Raw genomic sequence first — 25,349 nt, 5'->3', positions numbered from 1 at the left:
ATTTTACCAAAACCCTAATTTCGACTAGGAGAGAATTGAGAAGAGAGAGTAAGTAGAAATAGGGTATGGGTTAGACCCATTTCCCTAATTTCTTGAAAACCTAATTTTACTGTTTTAAATTTGGGATTTAGGGATTTGGGTGAAAACCCTAATTTGTAATTTGAGGGAAATTTCTTTGGGTATAAATTGAGGACTGTGGTGTATGTAATGGGCATGCTGGACTAGCCAGTGTCCAGGACTTTCAAGTTCTGTTAAAATTGTTCTGTTAAAATTGTTCTGTTAAAATTTGTGCTCCTGTTTAATCATGTGTTCTGTTAAATGTTGTGATGTTCCTGTTAATGTGTGTTGTTTACATGTGTTGTTCCTGTTTTGCCATCCTAAGTTGTTCCTGTTAATGTTAATCCTGTTAGTGTTTACTCTGTTTAATGTGCCTTTGTTAGTTTAAATGCTCAACTGTTGTTTCAATTCATTGTCAAGAAGTGATGATATGCTAGGTTAGAGCTTTCAGAGCACTGAATTGATTGAGTAGTGGAAGAAATCAGTGCTCAATTGTGCTTAAGATTGATTGTACTGTCAAAAGACAGTCAATGCTAGGAGCACATCAGTTGAGCAAGCTGATTATCTTGCCATTCCATTTTTGTATGCTTAGGATGCATTGTGTTGATTGAGCATTGGGAGAAATTAGTGCTCATAGCAAGCTAATTCTCTTCCCATTCTATTTGTATGCCTAGAAGCCACTGCCTTGGCCTTGCATTGTCATCACTGTTAGCTTCTCATCTCCCCTGCCCTTGGCTTAGGCCTTGGTTTACTTGCATTGTTCTCTGCTTGTAGTTGCAGTGTTCTGTCACCTTCTCCTAATGCTTTTGTGTTGTTGCTTTTGCCCTGTGTTGCTTCCATTGTAAATTTTCTCCATTGTCTTTGCTTCACTGCCATCTCTGTTTTCTTCCTCTTGCCTTGTTCTGCTGCCTTGTCTTCCCCTTGGCCTGCTGCTTTCCTTCCACTGTTGCTGCTGTTGCTGCAGCTGCTGTTGCTGCAGCTGGTTAAGTCCTAAGTCCTACTTAGAGCTGGCAAACAAGCCCAAAACCCGCGGGTTCATCCGGCCCGTCCCGTAAAAACCCGAACCCGGCTCGGCTGGTTTCTAAACAAGCCGGGTTAGGGTTGGCAAAATGCCGGCCCGTGCAAAAACGGGTAAACCCGTACCGTCCCGTGTACCCGTGGGTTCAGACCGTCAACCCGTCATGGGATACTTGTGACGCGTGGCCCCTCCCGTCTATACGTGTATGTCTCCAACACCTCCTAGCCCTAGGTATAAAAAGAAAAAAAAAACTAGATAATTCTCTTGCTCTACTTCAGTTCTCTAACTTCTCTGAATCTCTTTCTCTAACTTCTCTGAATCCCTTTCTCTACTTCTCTAATTAGTAAACCAGAAATGATAATAAACCATTTTCATGTAATGGGTTCTCTAATTTATCATTTTCATGTAATGGGTTCTGCAAATTTTATCAACAACAGTAGATATCTTTAGCTATTGTGGAAAACCTAAAAAATTCACAAAATTTTTCTGTAATTTTGTAAGTTTTTGATTCAATAACACATATTTTGCGACTATAGGTTTTGATTTGCTGATTTGCTTTCCATACACTGGATAGTGGATAAAAGAAGAAAAGAAATTTAAATTGGGTCCTGTTTAATTTTGGGGATTTTTGATTTTAGATCTTTAATTTTGGTCTTTGATTTTCATGATGATTTTCATCATAATTTTGGTCTTTTTGATGATTTTGTCTCTGTAGCTCATTATTCCTGAGAGTTATTTCGTTTGATGCATGCGGAGGAATTGCAATAAACACAGATCTTCTTAAGGAGAGGATGAATCTAACTTGGGACAGCTACGGGATGGTGGGAGATGAATGTGATGGCTGCTGTAAATTTGGAGGAGATCAAAAGAAAAATTCAGTGACTCAGCAATATTTATTTCCAGATCTTCGAGAGCATACTCAACACTTCAGTTATCAAAGGAAAATCCAGTGAATTCATACACCACAAACCTACTATATCGATCATCTTTTTATGGTAGCCTCTTCTCTTCTTCAGTCATTACCCCAGCAACCAAGAACCGGATCTGGGAAATACAGTCGTGAAATGAATGATTAATTGTCAGTAGTTAGCGTTACTTTGATATTCTGCAATTCAAACAGATAATATGTCAAATTACATGTTTGCATCTTCTATGTGTGGTTTATTAATGTATTAATTGTTGTAATTTCAACTACATTTTTGGTCACCTGGTTGATTTTAAGAGATGGAAATTGAAATGTTGGAAATTAAAATTTTAAGAGATGGGATGATGCCCATTGCCTTTTGAAACTTTTGTTATGATTTTAGTATGTCTGTAACTGTGATAAAATCTGATTTTTGTTGAGTTCGTGCTGGCATATAAAATGTTTCTTTTAATGCTACAGCGCATTCCTCAAGAACTCCATGTAGGTTGGTAATGGGCGCTCATCTTTTTACATGGCTTGATGATGCTCTAACCCCTCTTCTGGAAAACATTTTGCCTTTCTATGAGATAATTTAGATGGTCTGAATGTAGCCGGAAATAGCCCAGAAATCGATTTCTGGCGAGTTGACTCAACAAAAACTAGCTAACCCGTGAGCTCCCGTGAACCCGCAAGCTTTACCCGGGACGGGCGCGGGTTGGAGAAATGACCACCCGTGAAGAATTTCAACCCGCAAGCTTAGGCTTGTATTAACCCGTAACCCGCGGGTTGGTCACAAGCCAGCCCCGGCCCGCCCGTTTGCCAGCTCTAGTCCTACTGCTGCTGCTGCTTCCTCTTCAAAGCTCAAGTTCAGTCCACTAAAGGCCTAGTTCTCAGTTCAAGACCAAGCCCAGGTTTGAACCAAAAGTTGAAGCCCACTGTCCATTGTTTGTACAAACTGAAGCCCAGTTCATTAAGGCTCACAGCCCAGTTCATTAAGGCCCAGTCACAGTTTAGGTTAAGGCTCAAAGCCCAATTCAGTCAACTGTGGGCTTAATCCAAAAGCCTGAACTCAATTAAAGGCCCAATCCAATTCAGGCTTAATCAAAAGCCTAATTCAGAGACCAAAGTCCAAGTTCACAGTTCATCATTCAAAGGCCCAAAGCCTAGTGCACTTCAAGACCAACTGAGCCCAAGCTCAGTTCATTTCATTGTTAAAAACAAACCCATTAGACCCAATTTACTCAAAGGGTATTCAAAGCCCAACAATAGCCATTTAGAGCCCAAAATAGCTAGAAACTACAAAACACACCCAGTCTCTGTGGATCGACCCGTACTTGCACGAGCTACAACCGACGACCGTGCACTTGCGGTATTACTGTAGGCCCGCGTTTCATTTCACTCAATTTTATACGCTTTCCCGGGTCCACCAGTACCTATCGAAAAAGAAGGAGGCTAAGCTAAGACTCATAAGATGGATTCTTTTGCTACAAGAATTCAATATTGAATTAGAGACAGATGTCGAGAATACTGTTGTTGATCATCTTAGTAGACTTGTTATTTCCGAAGAAGAACTTCCCCTACTTGATCGTTTTCCATACAAACAACTCTTCTCGATTGAAGAATCAACACCTTGGTATGCTGATATAGTAAACTATTTGGTTACAAGGCAAGTACCTAGTACGATGTCTAATTTTCAAAAGCTAAAACTTAAGAAAATAGCCAAACGGAAGGGGGGGGGGGGGTGAGCCCTACTTGTGAAAATATTGTGTTGATCAGATTATCCGCAGGTGCGTGCCTAAATCTGAGTTTCAATCAATTCTATGTTTTTGTCATTCTTATGCTTGTGGTGGTCACTTTGGTTCTAAACATACCGCTCTCAAGGTTCTTGAGAGTGGTTTTTATTGGCCTATCCTATTTGAGGATGCATATGCTTTTTGCAAATCTTGTGATAGATGTCAACGAACGGGCAATCTAGGTGCTCGAAATCTAATGCCACTCACACCGATTCTTTATGTAGAGATTTTCGATGTGTGGGGTATTGATTTTATGGGCCCTTTTGTTAATTCGAATGGAAAATTTTATATACTTCTTGATGTGGATTATGTTTCAAAATGGGTGAGTTTGTGAAGGAATATATTTTCTCTAGACATGGTACACCAAGATTGGTTATCAGTGATGGAGGTTCGCATTTCAAGAAATCCTTTCATACTCTCCTCAAGAAGTACAGCATTACACACAAGGTTGGTACGCCGTATCACCCAAAAACTAGTGGGCAAGCTGAAATCTCAAATCGTGAAGTTAAGGCCATTCTGGGAAAAACTGTCAATACTACAAGAAAGGATTGGAGCTTCAGGATCAATGATGCACTTTGGGCATATATAACGGCGTATAAGACACCAATTCTTATGTCTCCATATCGGTTGGTTTATGGCAAAGCTTGTCATCTCCCGGTTGAACTAGAACACAAGGATTTTTGGGCAGTAAAGATGTACAACATGGAGCATGATGAAGCTAGGAAACAAAGGAATCTACAAATCAATGAGCTAGAGGAGATACGTAATGATACTTACGAGAGCTCTCGTATATATAAGGAAAAGACGAAGTTATTCCACGACAAAATGATTTATCAATTTTTTTTTGTTGTGGGGAAAAAAGTTCTTTTATTTAATTCTCGTCTTAAGTTATTTCCTGGCAAGCTTAGGTCCCGATTGGTAGGACCATTTGTTGTTACTAATGTTTTTCCTCATGGCGTAGTTGAAGTATCTAGTCCCAAAACTGGAAAAGTTTTCAAGATCAACGGCCATAGACTGAAGTCATACTACGAGAACTTCACTACAGCGGACATTGATGAGTTTGAGATTTGTGATTCGCTCCCTTTGGAGGAGTAATCTGAATGAGTGCTAAGTCAGGTTGAGGACGTTAAACTAAGCGCCGAATAGGGGGCAACCCATTGGTTTTGTATTTCTTTGTCTTTTGTTTTTAGTTTTTCATATCATATTTTGATTTCCCATCTTATTTTACTTAGGATGAGTCAATTACATTGAGAACAATGTAAAGTGTGGGGGTGTGGCTAAGCATTTGCATTGTAATTTTTTCAAATTTTTTTAACTTTTTTGTAAATAAGTGCATGAAAAACTCCAACTTGTAGTTAGTTTAGAGTCACATAGTATACATATCGCTAAGATTATATCAAAATTCTCATAAGAGTGACTGAACTTAGACATGCTAGAGAACGTGATCCGGTTTCTTACTTGCATGAGAGTTAAAGTTGGATTTAACTATGCCAGTGGCAGATGAGGTGCAGACTGAATTCGGTATTAGAGTTGTGATCCCCTATAGTGGAGACTACCTATTATTACATCAAGAGAGGCACCGACCTTCAAAAATATGTGCTTTTAGAGTGTGTATCACCGTACGCCAATTCCGAGTAGAATGGTGAGCTACCAAACTTCCCACCAATAGAAGTACTACTTTGATCTCTTGAGTGTTATTTTATCAATCATGATGGTGACATCGAATTGCTAACTTACATACCACTTGTAATCTTGTTTGCAGTTAGCACCATCCACTTTATCTCTCTCTACACCAACAGGTCCAAAGAAACACCATCATCATCAACAAGTGGAGCATCACAAATTCGAAGGAAAGTTGAAGACGTTCAAGGTTTACAAGCAACGGTACAGAAATAAGCAAATTTCAGATTAAAGTAAAGCAACAAGACTATGAGCAGAATTTTTACAAGTTGAAGATTTATGTACAAGAGCGAAGATTATCAAGATGAGAGTTCAAGAAGTTTACGATATCGAGACATACACGTTGTGAAGAATCAAGTGGTAAAGTACTTACACCACGGCCTTTGTATTTTGTTTTCTCTTGTCTCCAAAAAGAAAGGAAAAAAAAAAGGGAGACATGAAAAATTCATTGCATCATATTTTGGTTTGTTTAGTTCATTCTTAGTTTTATATTCTTTCAATAAAACCAATGGAAGAAGAAATATCCATAATGAAGTTTCAAGCAACAAGGAATTAAAGGAAACAATCACATTGTAAAGATTCTACGAATTTTAAGAGTTATCATCAAGAGTTGAAGACCAAAGACGAAGATGAAGACAAATATTAAAGACCGGAGACGTTTCTATGGAGCTGTGAGAGTGGTACTAACTGCATGTTTAACGAATAACAAGGTAAGTAAGCATATTCCCACCTTCATTAAGTGGTTGATTTTCTTTCTTAGAGATCGTCAGTAAAAAAAAAAAATCAAAATTATAAAAGATGTGGGTTTTCAAAACGATTCGGAGGGTTGCCTTCCTACCATTCAACGTGTTGCAGGATTTCTCTCTTCATTCCTACCAGGACACATGTGTGACCCATAAAAACGTTGTTTATTATTCAGAGCAATTTCATAAAACCTTTTCTGGTGAGGCAGAGTTGAGACTTTCAATCACTCTCGAACCTGAATTTTTTCGATAAGAGATGGTTATTTCTCTCTCAATTTTTAAGGATGAGATTGTGTTCTTTGATATGTTTAACTTCTATGACTAGTGTGAAGAATCTTTATGTCTTCTTAGCGCGTTGGATACTATCATTTCGGAGAACTTGTAAGTTGAAAAAGTAAGTTTTGTGGGTATATCTCTGGTAAACCCTCACGAGACTATAACTCGTCCACTAGGGACACCTATGGGTTTAAAGGCTTGTTGCATTTGCTAAGTTCAACTGTATCCTCGGCGAAATGGAGTAGTTGTAGTTTAGTTTAGTTTGCTCGAGGACTAACAAAAGGCAAGTGTGGGGGAATTTCATAAGTGCATATTTCACATATATTTGGTGTCAATTTCATGCTAGTTGTTAGAGCATAGCTCGGTCGACCTCGCATGCGTTGCTATCTCAAGCATGTTTGTCAATATTAGTGATCAAAACTATAAGTCTTGATTTCTAGCCTGCATAGCCAAGTCTCGGACTAGGATAGAAAAGTGTAGTTGAGCTCAAGGACTTCATGGCGATTCATCATACAACGACGAAGATCTATACAAGGAACCATGGAACTTCATCAATAAAAAGGTATGTGGAGACTTGAACTTATCTATCACTCAAAAGTCTATCTCTTCTATCTCCTACTTCTTATGAGACAAAAGTCGTATGCTATATAGACTAGATCATACACATTTGACATTTCGAGCTGAGCATTCATTGCTTATCTTTTATCTCGAAATCGTGTGTTGGTAAAGCGTTTCGCTTTGATCAAGTTTATCTTCACCTAGTGACGAAAGTCATGAAAAGTTTCAATGACTTTGAGAATTGCTCTGACGTGAATCGGTCTATGAATAACAGCTACATAGGGTCCTCTGAGAATGTCTCAATGATTGAAATGAGAGTTTAGATTACATAACCATGTATTCCTTGAACCAAAGTTTTTGAACTTTGTTGATCTAGAGAAATCGGGAGGATTGTGGAATTGGCTTGCCAAGTCCGAGAACCCAGTCCGCAGACCCAGTCTGCGAACTGTCCGAATTTCTCGACCGAGAATTTCTGCTGGATTCTCCAAAACTCGTTTGTGTGCTAAGTCCGCGAACTGGCGGAAGTTCTCTTTCCGAGAATTTCTTCTGAGTTTGGAAAACTCAACCGATTAACTTAAGTCCGCGAACTTGTTTGTGAACTTAAGAGGTTATGATCTAAAGATGTGCTCTGAACATGAAACATTAAATTACGAAGGAATGCTTTATGCAAATCGTGGCTATAATGTTCATGAGCCGATTCAATCGAATCGAATCATCTTTGTTTCAATTGTGTCTTGTGTAGTTACATAAGATCTCATAGCAATTGAACAACTCTTTAACTAGTTCATTTGAGTCAATTGAACTAGTTATGGTGAAGAAGAACAAGGTTAATATGAAATGCTCATATGGTTAACCTTTTGGGTTACTATGTTAAACCAATATACACGTACACGTTTGGGCATGGTTTTCACGAACCCAGTAAACGTCTACCCAAGTGTGTGTGACAAGCTAAGTTTTCGATCTAACGGTTGAGAAATATTAACTTGAATCTAAATCAGGTTTTCATCTAACGGTGAATAAGGATTGCTTTGTAACTAAGGAAAAACCCTAATTTGAATGCTATATAAAGGAGACATCTAGCATTGTGCAAAACTAATCCTCACACGTCTGTGTGCTACTAGTGCGCCCGCTAGAGTCGATCTCCATTAACCTTTGATTTTCTTCTCTAAAATCATGTTAACGACTTAAAGACTTCATTGGGATTGTGAAGCCAGACCGATACTACTTTATCATAGTTGTGTGATCTGATCTTGCATCTTCTATCGTACGAGTACAATCGATTGATTGACTTGAGATCGTGAGAGTTCTCCGATAGGCAATATAAAGAAGTCACAAACATCTTCGTCTCACTGTTTGTGATTCCTCGACAATCCGCTTGTGTAGTCAGGAAGGATTGTAGAGAGGTGATTGATTAATCTAGGCTGTTCTTCGGGATATAAGACCGGATTATCAATTGGTTCCTGTTCACCTTGATTTTATATCTTAAGACGGAACAAAACCTAGGGTTTATCTGTGGGAGACAGATTTATCCTTTGATAGACTTTTCTGTGTGAGACAGATCTGTTTATTATCAAGTCTGTGATTTTGGGTTGCAGCAACTCTTGGTTGTGGGTGAGATCATCTAAGGGAATCAAGTGCGCAGTATCCTGCTGGGATCAGAGGCGTAGGAGTACAATTGTACCTTGGATCGGTCGGAGACTGATTTGGGTTCAACTATAGTCAAGTCTGAACTTAGTTTGCAGTAGGCTAGTGTCTGTAGCGGCTTAATACAGTGTGTATTCAATCTGGACTAGGTCCTGGGGTTTTTCTGCATTTGTGGTTTCCTCGTTAACAAAATTTCTGGTGTCTGTGTTATTTATTTTCCGCATTATATTTTATATAATTGAAATAATACAAGTTGTGCGTTCGTGATCATCAATTGGAAATCCAACCATTGGTTGTTGATTGATATTGATTGATCCTTGGACATTGGTCTTTGGTACCGTCTAAGTATTCCTTGTATTTGATAAAGACTCGCTATTGTTTTTAGCTTGAGTAAAAATCAAATCAAGAGAGAGATATTAACTCCTTGAGATACTTTTATCTAGATTGAGTCTGACTGTCTAGTTGATTCTCTAGCAAAGTATTTCGGAGTTAGTCCATACAGATTGCTAAGCGAAATATTGGGTGGTGTTGTTAGACCCCCGGTTTTTCAATTGGTATCAGAGCAGGCAAATAAGTTTAAGACCTCATCAGTCTGTATTTGTTGCAATCCGAGTCTGTGGACAGGATCTCATACGCATACCAAAATGCCTCCTAAAGCTGTCAACTTTGTCAAGCGTCTCGGAAATACCTCAAAGGGTCACTCCTTAGATGATTCTTCCGAATCCCGAGGTAAGAAGAATGTCTCATCTTGTGTCAATCATTCTTCCTACAATGAGACATTGGATATAATGGCTAAAGTTGAATTGGAGCTCATCAGAATTTCAAAAAATTCTACTGAGTGTATTGATCTACAGGATCATGGTAAACTCATTGATGAATTTGAAAATTCTATTGATCGAGAACAAGTACTCTATAACATTATAGGGTCTTTCTCTAAGGAAATTGAGAAACTTCTTCAATAAAACAATCTACAATGTGAAAAGATGTGTAATCTTGAAAAGCTGATTAAAGAAGGCTCAATTAGAGAAAAATGTTTGATCAAGACGCATTCATCTGATCTTGACAGACTTCGTGTTGAGAAGGAGAAACTTGAAGCATCTCTTGTCATAGCCCATAGACAGTGCAAATCCTTGGAAAAGGAAAATTCTGTTTTAAAGAAAAATTCTTCTACACAAACTAACTCTCATGAGTCTCCGTACAAAATGAAATTTTCTCCAGATGAAGATTGTGTCAAGAAAAGTTTTCATAACTTACAATCTTCTCCCGTGGCTATGAAGTTTAAAAAAGTTCCAGTTGTTACTTCTCCTCCACAAATTTGTACCTTCTGTGGGAAAGGGAATCACTTTGCTATCCATTGTTTTGCCAGAAAGAAACAAATTTATAAACTTCGTAATTTGTTTTTATCCACTATCAATGGAACAAATAGTCAGTCGACTACCGCAGTGAATCGTATATCCACAGAAAACCAAGAACCTTATAAACATGGAACTCTTCCTAGAAGTCATCACAGGACACAGGTACATTCTAACTCTCATATTACTGATGAATGTATTTACAATGCTTATAAGAAGGTTCTTGGTAAATATAAATCTAGAAAATGGATTCTCATCTTTTATGATTCCCTTGAACCAATTTCAAGAGGTCCTAGATTTAGTCCTCAGAGAAAGCCCTCAGAAGGATATGCAGATCGTGCTATGTCTTATTTTTCTAAACTGAGTGATAATCAAAAAAGGAAGGCTAAACAAAAGCAATGTTCATTTAATGAGATGAGTGCTCATACTTGTGCTAATTAATCACAAGGTTGATATCTCACCCACCAAAAATCCTAGTTGTGTGAGAATTGAATAGGTATACTCTGTGGATAGTATCTGTGATTATCTAGCTATTTTCTTATCGTTCTTAGATGGATAATCTGTCACATACTTCTACATGAGTATTTTTATCACCCATGTTTATATTATTTGTCTTGGCTTTTAAAACCACACGTTTTGTGTTCGGCCCTTGTAAGGGTACATGTACGGTTTTAGACTTAGTCTCATATACCTACCTTTAAACCCTAATTCTCTCAAACCATTTATATACCTTTCCTATTGAGTTATAGCTTGTTCACTCTAGGTTTCTCATCAATGGACTCTTCTTCGTGGGATTTTCCTGAAGACTTTTTTGATAATGGTATATACTTCGAGTTTAATAAAGAGAAGGGAACTCTTGTTGAAGTTAAATTTTTTCTTCCGCAATCTCCTATTTATTACTCAGACATTGGGGAGAAGATTCCAACTAAGGTGATTATTGATACTCAACAACTTGTTGGGACTATAAAGTGTCTTGATGTTGTAATAGCCAAGTTGGAAAAGGTTAACTGTAACCTGTCTCTCATGAAGAATCAGCCCCTCAAAAAGGATGATTCCTCAAAGATTGATGAGGTTGCTATCACTCTTAAGCTCGATGATCACAAGACTCATGAGTCTCCAAAACCGTCCTTCTGATTAGTGTTTGGATTTTGGCCTAAGAGTCTGTATTTGTTTTAGATACCTAGTATGTCTTCTTTTTGGATTAGTTGGAAGAATAACTAGTTCTTTGAATAGCGATGATTGTGACTACACATAGCTATTTTTGTTTTCATCTTCTTGTGTTATTTGTTTTTAGGTTTATTGGTTTTAAATTCTAAAAATATTTGGAGGATGATGTTATTACAGTATTGATCTTTATGATTTTGTGATATTGCAATTTGTTTATGGGATATGTATTGTTTACGTCTGTGAACTTGAAGGTCCCATATTGCAGTCAAAAGTAAAGTCGTTCATGAATCGTATTCGTATTGATGAAAGGACGAATGGACTTTTGACATATACAAAAGTTATACTTATGCAGTCATGTATTTGATGGAAAATAGGATAAAATATTTTGTTCAACAAGGATAAAGTCTATTATGTCGTTATGATGGAAAATAGAATAGATCCGTGTATGTTATCCACGGTATTGATCTTCATTGATCCATTTTATTATGTTTTACCGTGAGGGCTCCATTGTGTGTCTTACGTTGAGCACCTTACAACTAAGTCGATTTACCTTGGATTTGTTGGTTGTTCCATAAGATGCTATATGTCGAGCATTAAAAACTAAATTAATCAATTAGTTTGGTTATTTAGTTAGTATTCCATAAGTCTTCTTTCTTATGTTGAGTACATGTACGGTTAAGGTTGTCATATTCTATGATGAACTTAGTCGGTGTTCCATAAATTCTCTTATGTCGAGCCCAAAATAATTAAATTGATTACTTCGGTGATTAGTTTGGTTATTTGTATTCCAATTAGATTAATTATAGGTTCTCTTGTAATTAATCTAGTTGAGTTTTCATATATTCCTTAAGTTCTTGTGTTGAGTATATAAAAGGCTACACTATCATGTTCTTTGGTTAATGTAGTCATATATTACGTAAGGTTTTCTCCGTGTGATTGACTTATTCGTAGCTCCGTGAGTTTACTTATGTTGAGAACTTTCAATTAAATTGATCACTTTTGTGGTTTGATTTAGTTGCATATTCCAATTGAATTAATCATGGGTTTACTTGTGGTTAATTTGGTTGAGCTTTGGATATAAAAAATCATTCTTATGGTTTTTGGTGTCCAATAAAAAATCTTTCTTTTCTTTTGAAATTAAGGTCGCTCTTTTTGTTCTCTCGGGAATGACATCAAATGGGGGAGAGTTCTTTTGAACTTGTGCTTAATGGAAATATCTTGCGGGGAGTGCGGCTGTGGAATTTTATAGGGGTTATCTTGTATCTTAAAACTCCTTGATGAATGTTGTTAGCTTCGGCTATTAGATTGCATCTAAATTAAGTTGGTATGTATTTTTCTTTTGGTCATGATATGTCTCTTGTGGAAATTTCATTATGATCCCATTCTTGTAACTTTGCCAATTTTATTGACAAAAAGGGGGAGAAATATTGTAGTTCACACTACAAATACATATGTTTTTCGGATTATTGTGTAAGGGGGAGTGGTTTCCATGATCGAGATGGAGTATTGACTAAGGGGGAGTGATACATATCACCGTAGTATTATTGTGAAAGTCGTGATACAATTTGACTTTGATGTTATATAATAATACTATGACACTGTATAATAATGATCGAGAATCTCGATTTCTCTACTTGTTATAGCTACGGATCTTCAACAATGACAGTGCTAAACTTACAACCTTTGGGATCATTAGAGTACTTGGAAGGACGAAGATTTCAAGGAACGTTGAAGATTAGACTATGGAATAGGATCCACTAAAGTTTATATTTTTATATTCCATATGTATTAATAGTTTTGTTACTAAAACTGACAAAGGGGGATATTGTTGGAGCATAGCTAGGTCGACCTTTCACGCGTTGCTATCTCAAGCATGTTTGTCAATGTTAGTGATCAAAACCATAAGTCTTGATTTCTAGCCTACATAGCTAAGTCTCGGACTAGGATAGAAAAGTGTAGTTGAGCTCAAGGACTTTATGGCGATTCATCATACAACGACGAAGATCTATACAAGGAACCGTGGAACTTCATCAACAAAAAGGTATGTGGAGACTTGAACTTATCTATCACTCAAAATTCTATCTCTTCTATCTCCTACTTCTTATGAGACAAAAGTCGTATGCTATATAGACTAGATCATACACATTTGACATTTCGAGCCGAGCATTCATTACTTATCTTTTATCTCGAAATCGTGTGTTGGTAAAGCGTTTCGCTTTGATCAAGTTTATCTTCACCTAGTGACGAAAGTCATGAAAAGTTTCAATCACTTTGAGAATTGCTCTGACGTGAATCGGTCTGTGAATAACGGCTACATGGCGTCCTCTCAGAATGTCTCAGTGATTGAAATGAGAGTTTAGATTACATAACCATGTATTCGTTGAACCGAAGTTTTCGAACTTTATTGATCAAGAGAAATCGGGAGGATTGTGGAATTGGCTTGCCAAGTCCGCGAACCCAGTCCGCAGACTCAGTCCGCGAACTGTCGGAAGTTCTCGACCGAGAATTTCTGCTGGATTTTCCAAAACTCGTTTGTATGCTAAGTCCGCGAACCCAGTCCGCGAACTAGTGGAAGTTCTCTTTCCGAGAATTTCTGCTGAGTTTGGAAAACTCAACCGATTAACTTAAGTCCGCGAACTTGTTTGTGAACTTAAGAGGTTATGATCTAAAGATGTGCTCTGAACATGAACATTAAATTACGAAAGAATGCTTTATGCAAACCGTGGCTATAATGTTTATGAGCCGATTCAATCGAATCGAATCATCTTTGTTTCAATTGTGTCTTGTGTAGTTACATAAGATCTCATAGCAATTGAACAACTCTTTAACTAGTTTATTTGAGTCAATTGAACTAGTTATGGTGAAGAAGAACAAGGTTAACATGAAATGCTCATATGGTTAACCTTTTGGGTTACTATGTTGAACCAACATACACGTACACGTTTGGGAATGGTTTTCACGAACCCAGTAAACGTCTACCCAAGTGTGTGTGACAAGCTAAGTTTTCGATCTAACGGTTGAGAAATATTAGCTTGAATCTAAATCAGGTTTTCATCTAACGCTGAATAAGGATTGCTTTGTAACTAAGGCAAAATCCTGATTTGAATGCTATATAAAGGAGACATCTAGCATCGTGCAAAACTAATCCCCACACGTCTGTGTGCTACTAGTGCGCCCGCTAGAGTCGATCTCCATTAAACTTTGATTTTCTTTTCTAGAATCAGATTAACGACTTAAAGACTTCATTGGGATTGTGAATCCATACCGATACTACTTTATCGTAGTTGTGTGATCTGATCTTGCATCTTCTATCGTACGAGTACAATCGATTGATTGACTTGAGATCGTGAGAGTTCTCCGATAGGCAAGATAAAGAAGTCACAAACATCTTCGTCTCACTGTTTGTGATTCCTCGACAATCCGCTTGTGTGGTCAGGAAGGATTGTAGAGAGGTGATTGATTAATCTAGGCTGTTCTTCGAAAATATAAGACCGGATTACCAATTGGTTCTTGTTCACCTTGATTTTATATTTTAAGACGGAACAAAACCTAGGGTTTATCTGTGAGAGACAGATTTATCCTTTGATAGACTTTTCTGTGTGAGACAGATCTGTTTATTATCAAGTCTGTGATTTTGGGTTGCAGCAACTCTTGGTTGTGGGTGAGATCAGCTAAGGGAATCAAGTGCGCAGTATCCTGCTGGGATCAGAGACGTAGGAGTACAACTGTATCAATACGATTTGTTTAGATATAAGTTCCCAGAGTCTAGCTTAACTCTGTATCAGAAGATAAATACCAAAGCAAATCCTATATTAATTCTGGTCTGTTAGATTGTCTTTGATTTACGTAATTAGCGGACCCTTGTACCCCTTGTTGCCATTCATATGGAAGTAGGGTTATCCTTGCTGCAGTACTCGAGTGGATAACTAGTATTAGTGTATTGAACGTTATTGGCAAGGCCCAATGGCTCTAATTCACACGTGTTGATATATCAATTCCGTCTAACATATCTTTATGGTTACAAAAACAAATGCGGGCTGATATTCATCACGTCTATGGTATTTTTGTGGTGGCCAAACAAATGTCGGGTTCACATACATCACTTCAATGATACTTTTGTAGTTGCAAAACCAAATTTGGGCTCATATATATCATGTATAGTATACGTTGGTGGTTTCCAAAAAAGTGAGAGTCAACATACATCGTGTCCAACACATTTATGTGGCAGACATAACATGTGGGTTGATATTCATGGCGTCCATGGTTCTTTTATGGTTGCAAAAACAAATATAGGCTGATATACTTTGCGTCTAACTTACTTTCGTGTTTTCCATGTGGGTTTGCATACACTGCGTCTTACATATATCTGCACTTGCTATGTTGTTGTGGGGGAAGAAATTGTACGACCAGAAATATTTCTAGTTCCGAAAAATTAGTAGACGGAAATTCTTTTTGATTAAAATTCGCGTACGTTGGAGCCATGTGTTGCCTTAAGCTTGGGCGGCAAATTTTTTGCATGGCCTTGAAAATAGATTGAAAATAGTTTGAATACATATAAAAGAAGTAGATAGCAATACAAAATAGATGACCATGTCTATAAAAAAGAGTATTTCTTAAACTAAAAATACTTGGTGGAACAATTAGGTTATCACTGTTAACGTGATAAAAATAAAAACAATAATAAAAATAGAAATATCAAAAGTAATGGATTTTAGAAATTGTTCAGAGATACCTTTCCTCCATAATTAAATTTAGATTAGGAATAACTTAAAGGGGCTTAGTCCACGAGTGAGTTGGAGGGAGTTTAATGTATTTTGAATTTTGGGGATTTTGAGGGAGTGTAAGAGAGTATAAGGAGTTTGAGAGAGTTTGGTGTGTTGAGTGTAGGGAGTTTGAGAGACTCTCCCAAAATCTCTACTTTTTTGAGAGATGGAGTGAGGCAAAAATATACTATAAACTCCCTAGAACTCCCAAAAAAAAAAAAAACTCCATATCATTCTAATTTTTACCACTAACAGGGAGTTTAAGAGTTTCTTTCAAAATCCCCCACGACTAACGGTGTTTTTTAGGGAGTTTGGGAGACTCTTCTAAACTCTCCCACGACTAATGGGGATTTTGAGAGACTCCCTCGAACTCCCTCACGACTAACGGGAAAAAAACACAACTACACCCAACTCCCCCAACTCCCTTGAGGACTAACACCCTGTTAGCGTTAATCTCTATACTAAATTAAGGGGTGTATTGGATCTGGATTTATTTGGATAACTAAATATTCTCAAAACTCCGAGATATTCAATTAGGATTGTTTCAGATTCCATAAATATCCTAGGTATTCAATTAGGATTATTTTAGATTCTTTAAATATTCTAGGTATTCAATTAAGATAGGATATCTTTTGAATGTGAATGATTCAAGATATATTAGGATTTTCTAGGATATGTTTAGGCAAAATATATACTCCCTCTGTTTCAAAAAGACAGTCCACTTTGACTTTGTCAAGATATTAAAGAGACCATAGTATATTACTTGCCTACCCTTAGTTACTTACCTAGTTTATTTTAATAAGAATGTTAACAATTAAAACTATCTAAAATTATTAGGAGGATTATAAATACGAATTATAAAAGGAAAAATCTAAAGATATTGAATTTATGGTATATAAAGTTTATAAGGAATTTAATTTTTGGATCTAAGTATATGTTGTCGTAAAAGGAATGAAAGATATATTTGTTTCCTTAATTACACAAATTTATTTAATATTTTAGATCGGGTCCGTTAAAAATAAATTTATTAATATAAAAAATTTATGGATATATTAGAGATTACATTGGAAATATATGACTATACACAGAAGCTGGACACAATTTTGAAACAGACGAAAATGGAATAGAGGACGGTCTTTTTGAAACAGAGGGAGTATAAAATTATCCTTTACCAATCTCGACCAAGACCATGATTTTCATGGATACTCACGGTAGTCATATATTGACATATATTCATATATATATATATATATATATATATGCGAGTGTTTTTTCTTCATCACCGTAAACAAAATGGATCATCCATTTCTCTAGCAAGCAAGACAAGTTACAATCCATTATAATCTGAAAATATATATCCTTGAGAATCTGAAAGATTCATTAAGAAACCATATATATCCACCAGATTCCGGTAAAATTTATATCCATATAAATCCAAATAAATCAGGATCCAATACACCCTTGTAAACAAAAAGTTTGTTTGATTATTTAGAACAAACAAGCAAATAGATGAGTTTCGTATGGATTTGAAACAAAATTATTACGAATAACTTAGCGTTAATCTCTATACTAAATTAAACAAAGAGTCTGTTTGATTATCGTATGGATTTGAAACAAAATTATGACGAATAACTTAGCATTAATCTCTATACTAAATTAAACAAAGAGTCTGTTTGATTATTTAGAGCAAACAAGCAAATAGATGAGCTTCGTATGGATTTGAAACAAAATTATTACATATATGAGACAATTGGATCCTTCTGCCAACGGTCTGGGATAATAGATCAAGAAAAGGTATAAAGAAGGGTGAAACAAGACCAATATCATACCTGATGCGAGAAAACTAAAATTATCAAAAATTTCAAATTTTATTTTCCCTATATAATACAGAACTAATCTATCATGTAATCCCACTCATGTAGATCAATCTTTCTCCATCTAGATCTTCGAGACCCTCTTTGTGAGCGGGAGATATAAATTTCTTTAAAAAAAAAACTACAAAACCAGATCCTGCATGAAAATTTGGACACGTGTATAGCATGGCAAGGACCTTTAGGTTTCGTGAATAAAGATCAAGGGACTCATGGGAGTAGACAACTTAAAAAGGAATGGTCGGAAAAAATAAACCATCACCTAGTTGCTAATATGGTAAGAAGAATAATCTAGGTCTTCAGCTTCAAGTTCCTTTACTTGCTCAACTACCTTTTCAACACTTTTCGTTAAATGATTCGTGTGTTGTTCAATATCTTTCAATATCATGTCTAGTTGTTGCCGGCAATCTGCTAATTGTTGATTTGCACGATGAAGTTCCGCAGACAATTCTCGAATTTTCTTATCCTTTTCATCCTATATACAAGAAAATAGAAATTGAATAAATCAGGAAGAAAAAGAAAACAAGGGTGATAACATGCCAAAGACAATACATTGACTTTATAAAAAAAAATACTTGAAACAACAGACTGTAAAACATGAAATTGCTCTCGGGGGAACTTCCTAACAGGAAATTCTCACAACTCTATGTTCCTTTCAAGTTTCAACAAGTAAACAGTTCTTAGAACTCCAAACTCCCAAATTGTCAACATTTATAGGCTTTATGATCAAAAGGCCCACAAAATTACTTAAGCAAACATGGAGAAGTTAATCAACCAAACCAGCATATTAGCGCATAACTTGTGCAAAATATGGATAAGTTGAGCAAACTGAAACAGATTAATAACTACACAAGTTTCAGAGACACGGCGCATTCATGCACACCTTTATTCTCAAGACAACAAGAAAAATTCTCCGCGGATAAACGCGATGCAGGGGAATATGAGGGTGCCTTTTGGCAAGAATGCCTTGCCGTCAATCTAAGAGGACCTCAATCAGATGCAGTTCACTTTAGCCCTCAATAGGTAAAAAAGGCACCCACCTTATCAAGAAAAAGCATGTTAAACTACAGTAGTACTATATCAAATCATACTGACCTGTGGCCGAGCCTGAACAGAAACACGGCGATTCTTGTTGGATGGGATCCCTAATGGATGACTATGCTCAGTCTCAAGTTTTGTGATGATCCACCTCCCCGACTTTTCTTTTCTAACCATAATCATCGCCTTGCAACCTTCCCTCGTAATTGCTCGAGGTTTTCTGCCTTCAAGTCGCTTTATCTTGTTGCTATTCAGTCGGAAACCTTCTTTGTTACAAAGAAATCTCCGACTTATAACGGAATTGTCACGACCTGAACGATGACAATTACCAACTCGAGTAATAAAACCAACCCGCCTAGCATATGTAGCATAATATATCTTCGCTGCTTCTTCAGATTCAAACTCCATACCTATATGCGGTTCATCATCGTTTCCATTCAATTCATTTACAGTTATATCTCCTCCATCCGAAATCCCAACCATCTCTCCGTCCTCACTTCCAAGCGTCCCTACAGAATTTTCTATCAATATCTTGGTGTCTTCATCTGCGCCCATCTCCATACCCACGGGGTCTTCTTCATGTACAGTTAAATCTTCTCCTAATATTATTCCATCATCTTCACTCACATAGCCTTCAAAATTCACTATTAACACAGAAGAAATAAAACACAATGACACTCCAGACATATAAGAAATCCTATAACAGAGACTTTTTACAACCTTCAATTTCTATTTCAAAATGTTTTAGTGTTTGAATGCATTGCCCAGAAACAGTTTGAACCAATGGCACATTGAAAAAAATTAAGAAACAAGCAGTGTTTTGAGGAAACTAGCAATAATAATTTGGATTAAGGTGTTTCCCATATCACACGCGAAACTGATATCACGGCGATTTGACTTACAGATACATACGGAGCCACAAAACACCATAAGATGCTAGTAGCCAAATTGATTTAATCCGAGGAATTCGAGATTGGAATTTATGCTTACAAATGCTAAAAAATGATGAACTTCAAAAAGTTTTCAGCTTTCCACTGCCATGCCAAGAAACTTCAATATCCTAGTTAATATCCATACCCCTGTGTTGGAGAACTAACAAAAGATTTCTAACTTATGAAGACATGAAACTTAAGCTAAAAAGAAAACTGACTTAGAATCTGTCAAGAAAACAAACACAAAAAACGGGAGGAGGCTGAATTAGACCACCAATCATTCATACTGGTTACTCAGTTATTCGATATATTTATTATCGATATCTAGGGTTTGAGTAATTTGTTCACGTTTAAACAAATTGACGTTTTCATATTGAATTGCGAATTTTTTAGGGTTCTTTTGATAACCTTGAATATTTAGAATGAGAAAAAATAAAGTATTAAAATGGAAATCATAAAACTTACTTGGTTCCGATTTCCTCTTTGTTGTCTTCTGTTGCTCTTCCCTATCTCTATTTGATTCTTTTCTCAGTTCGTCTATTTTTTCCTTATTCTGTGTTTGCCTGGTGACTGGTGAGGACATAATCTGTGATTCTCATGTGTATTCTACACGAGTTCCAAATGGGCTAAACCCGCGGGCTAAGATCAATCCAGTAGGGTGGGCAAATGAAAATATTTGCCCACTACCATCACCCACAAAGGAGCAGGCACAGTGGCAAATTGGATTGGCAAAGGCTCAAATCTGAGTATAGACGATCGGCCCAAACTAGACCGATAACGGGTAGTTCATTTATGTGGGAATGTTATTTATGAACGATTTTTTTGGGGACCATGGTTTTTTTGGGGTCCATGGTCTTATTAGGCCACCTACCCTATAGTTATAAGGGATGTCCTAAAGCATTGAAATGACTAACCTATCCTTAACCTAATTTAATTTAAAACTAACCCAATAACCACCTATATATATATATATATATATATATATATATAACCACCACCTCCTTCCACCACCACCTCCCACCATCGCCGATTACCACCACTACCAACAACAACCACCGATCACCACCGCCCACCACCTCCGATTACCACCACCACCACCTCCAACCACCAACCACCGATTACCACCACCACCTCCGATTACCACCACCACCACCAACCACCACCAATATATATATATATATAGCTTAATTTAAAACATTAACAAAGATATTCTCACAAACCTATTACTTGTCATTCGTTTTTGGTTGAATAAATGAGAAGTAATCATTAAAATGAGTTGAAAATGGAAGTTGCAGAGAGGTTTAATGGAGGGTGTTTTTTTCAGAGAAAAGTTCGGTTATCAAGAATTAATTTTTTCTTAACCGAACTCAGAGTTCGGTTGATTCGCAAAAAAATACTTTTAACCGAACTCCTTGTATTAGAACAACACAAGTCCATAAGTTCGGTTCCTTCGCAAAATAAGGATATCACCGAACTTTAGTTTACGAAAATAATGAGAAGTCCACAAGTTCGGTTCGTTCGCAAAAATGTTAAGTTTTCTTTGTAACCGAACTCTACCTTTGAAACTTCGTAACTGAACTCTACCTAATTCGCCAATAAATAAATTTCGTAGTAACCGAATGTTTGCCTAATTGCATATATGCATATATAAGCCCAGTTGGGTTGATTCGCAAAATATGTTGAAGTTTGCGAACCAACCGAACTTCTAACACTAGGTTACTTTTAACTTGCAGTTCGGTTGGGAACTTGGTTGCGTTGAAGTTTGCGAACTAACCGAACACACAAGATGTACCAAAATAAATTGTTAAGTTCAAAGTTCGGTTACCTATCATTTTATCCTAGGTAACTGAACATTACACTGTACGACCAAAACCTCCATTAACGAGCGAGTTCGGTAACCTGCGTGTTTGGAAAACGTCACCGAACTACACTTTCAGGTGTGTTCGGTTACATGTTCTTGACATATGGTAACCGAACTGGCCCAAATCTACATAAAAAATTTCATTTTTTTTGAAAGTTTGGAGCAATTCAACCAACATTATCTAAGTTTGAAGCCTACCTGGGTACCCAAATACCCTTCCTCCGGTTGTGGTTGGTAAAATCCATCGTTTTTCATGTTTTCCTTCTTCATCTTCTATAACTTTACTCTCTCAATAATTCTACTTCTTTAAAAAAAAACATCTGATTTTTTAATCTCATTAATTATCTTTAACTTAATCATCTCACTAATCATTACACTAATTATTATTAACACTAACTAATCATCATTCAAAATTAATCAGGAGGGTAATTTAGGTATTAATATAAATATCTAGATAAGGGGTGACCTAGATTTACTTCTAATGTCTTTACCCAAAATAAAACCATGGTCCCCCAAAAAAATCATGGTCCCCAAAAAATCGTTCTTATTTATACCCCTAGTATCGATGGACTTTGCACGAACACCCTCGAGGGGTAAAAATCAAGTCCAAAACAAAATTACAATTTGTTGACTTCCTGTTTTAACTTCTTACATCTTTTATCTATTCTTCTTCATTTCTTCGATGAAACCAACAGAAGAAATATACAACCACAGTCTCCTCCTATGGGTTAAACCCGCCGCCGCAACCAGTACCACCATCACCACATCTACGACACCACAATCACCATCGCCACCGTCTATAATCATTATCAATAGTTTTAGCATCATCATCATCATCATCATCATCATCTTCTTCTTGTTATTCTCGGTTTGTCACTGATTTACAATATGAGATTCAGTTTTAGGAGATCTGATTTTAGGTTTCGTTTTCAGGTAATTTCGATCCATCGTGATACAAATTGAGATTTAATCTCCGTTCGGTTCTAAAGTGGTGGTGGAGATCGAGATTTAGGTTTTCGATTTTAATAAGATCTCAAAATCAAACTTCATAAGCATCTGGAAATCAAACTTCATAAGCATAATCAGATTCAGGAGCTCTTATTCTTCTTTTTCTTCTCGTTTTAACTGTAATTTCTACATCAGTTGAAGATTCCCAAGGTTGAGATTGAATTTTAGGTATTGGATTACTGTTTCTGGCAATAATAGATTTTGATTTGGTTCATGTTTGATTGATTGGAATTTAACAACTATAGATTTATTCATGAAATTTTTGTTACAAATCTTAATTTAATTACTTTTTCTTGATTTTGATTCAGTTGGAAATCAAGTATATGGGTTCGCTGTAAGAGGTCGAGAATATGGGTTCGTATGGAATTAGAAAAGAAGATGATGAAGAAATCAGTCGAAATAAAGTTTATGTGTGAATCTGGTGCTGAAGTTGTGTTACAAGATGCAAAATGGTTGTGATTGGTGGTCAGTTTGCTGGGATAGTATATGAGTCTGAAGATTCAGATGGTGTTGGTTTGATTTAGGTTATTGAAGGTGGATAGTGATGTCGGATATGATGTGCAGGTTTGTGTGTTGAAACTGGAAATTGCAGCTGGACTGTGGAGTGATGTTGGAGCTGGTGCAGCTATGCAGTGTTTGCAGTTGAGGTGAAGCTGGGGAAATAATGGTTATGAATTTGTCACGGTGGAGATCGTGGAATTGGTGGCTGTTATGGTGGAGGAAGAGGTGGTCAACAGGTTTTACTAAACAATGGGTGGTACCCTTGCAAATGTATGTGGTGGGTTTGCTGCTCCCGGCAAGGTAACTACCTAACATGATCTCTTGTTCTGTTTAGTAGTGTCAGTTCATATTGTACAGTTCCATTGAATGTAAATTTTTACACCTTGAGAAATGCCCTCATTAATTTTATAGTGTCGTGGTATATTTGCGTTGCATGAGTTGGCAGACATCTTTAGTTCCTCATATACATGCTTTGCCAGCATTTTGACCTACTTGTTTCAAAACACTTGGTGAGTCTGAATTAAAAATGTTTAGTTCGTCTAGTACTAGATTATCTGAACTCGCCATTTGCACGCGTTGAACTGAATGAAGGCGTAGCATTAGAACATAGTGAATGAAAGAGCCAGAAATGTTGTCAAAAAAATATATACATGAGAGCTTTAGAGCTACCAGCTAAGTGCCGATACCAAGTTACCACTTACTGTTCTAAGATACATGCGTGAAGTCAGTGCCAGTGGTATTAAAAAATGAAACAAAATCTTTCTTTTAAGTTTCTGAGGGTACCTGGAACTGACACTACTAGATCGAACTGTACAATATGAACTGTACAATACTTATTATTTGCTTGAAAAAATTACTTGTATAACACTAGACTAGTGAATCTCGTAATGGTGTTTGCTGGTCGAAGAGTCATATGTTTGCAGTATGTTGCTCTAAGGGATATGATACAAGGTCAGTCTTTTCTTTTTTTTTTCTCCTGTTTTTCAATTTTGCATTTATTGATCCTTGAGTCTATTTTAGCCAAAAGCATACATACATGGTTTCATTTTGGCTTGGATTAACAATAGTTTTACTTTATCTAGTTTGCTCAATTTCTTTCTCGGACTCTAGATTTTGGGGGTAACTTGAGAAAGTTGCTTTCACTTTTGGAGGCAACTTGAGCTAGTTGATTCCAGATGGGAGGCAACTTGAGCTAGTTGATTCCATATTTGAAGGCAACTTGAGCTAGTTGATTCCATTTCGGAGGCAAATTGGTTACGTTTTTGGCTCTATTCATGCATCTGAAATTATCTTATATGGTAACACAAGGTTGTGTTGAGTTTCTGATGATGGTTGTGCTGCTGATGGTGTTTGAGTAGGAGCATGGAAGTGACTACAGCTATTGGCTCATGTTGTAAGTGTGCATAGATGGTTGTGGTCATGAAGCTGTTGCAGGTAGAGTTGCAGTAGCAGAGATGGATGATATGGTGTTGTCCGGTGGTGGTTTGAATTGTTGGTTGAGCACTTATGGTGTGGCGAATATGTGAGTCTGTTTACTGGGTTTGCAATTGAAAATCTGCTAATGCAGTAAAGAGATATGGAGCCGGAGATGCTGGTATGTGATTTTGATATGTTGTTTTTGTATAAATGAATCTGTGGTGCAATGGTAGCACAACTAACTATATGTCAGAAAATGTGTGTTCGGCTCACACTAGGTTCACTCATTTGTGTATATGTTTTAATTTTTGGAGACAACTTGTGATAGTTGCCTCCATATTTTGGAAACAACTTGGGCTAGTTGCGTTCACTTTTGAAGACAACTTGAGCTAGTTTCCTCATATTCGGAGACAACTTGAGTTAGTTGGCTCCATTTTGTTTTGAAACTTGTTCTTGTACACTATTTATTGGAAACAACTTGAGCTAGTTGTCTCCATTTTTGGAGACAACTTAAGTTAGTTGCCTCCGGTATGGACATTATTTATTGGAGACAACTTGAGCTAGTTGCCTCCGATATGGACACAACTTCTGCTAGTTAACTCCACAGGGTAGTGGTGGTCGTCGTCGGCGGTGGTGGTTAGCGGCAGCGGTGGGTGGCGGTTATTTACGACGACGGTGGTGGTGGATATTGGTGGTGTTGGTTAGCAGCGGCGGTGGTGGACAGTTGTGGTGGGCGGCGGTGGTGGTGGTTGGTGGTTAGCGGTGGT

At 37.0% G+C, this 25,349-nt stretch overlaps 1 protein-coding gene and 1 long non-coding RNA gene across 3 annotated transcripts; one reads left to right on the top strand and one right to left on the bottom strand.

The window, feature by feature from the left end:
• Positions 1–17,611: 17,611 nt before the first annotated feature.
• LOC113317162 (protein FAR1-RELATED SEQUENCE 6-like) lies at positions 17,612–20,357 on the bottom strand. Its single transcript, XM_026565287.1, has 3 exons — positions 20,262–20,357; positions 18,922–19,508; positions 17,612–18,301 (listed from the first exon to the last, which is right to left on the bottom strand). Coding segments are annotated over exons 1-3 (801 nt in total). The 5' UTR covers positions 20,263–20,357; the 3' UTR covers positions 17,612–18,088.
• Positions 20,358–22,273: 1,916 nt separating this feature from the next.
• On the top strand, positions 22,274–24,869 carry LOC113318444. 2 transcript variants are annotated; one of them, XR_003344545.1, is made up of 3 exons: positions 22,283–22,833; positions 22,974–23,466; positions 24,525–24,869. It is a non-coding gene; the product is annotated as an uncharacterized LOC113318444 (long non-coding RNA). The 2 variants fall into 2 exon arrangements; XR_003344544.1 differs by having other exon boundaries at positions 22,274–22,833; positions 22,974–24,869.
• The last annotated feature ends 480 nt before the right edge of the window (positions 24,870–25,349 follow it).

Source organism: Papaver somniferum, chromosome 10 (assembly GCF_003573695.1).
Source record: "Papaver somniferum cultivar HN1 chromosome 10, ASM357369v1, whole genome shotgun sequence".
Lineage (NCBI taxonomy): Eukaryota > Viridiplantae > Streptophyta > Magnoliopsida > Ranunculales > Papaveraceae > Papaver > Papaver somniferum.
The sequence above is the reverse complement of the archived record's forward strand: the minus strand, read 5'-3'. Positions and strand labels throughout refer to the sequence as shown.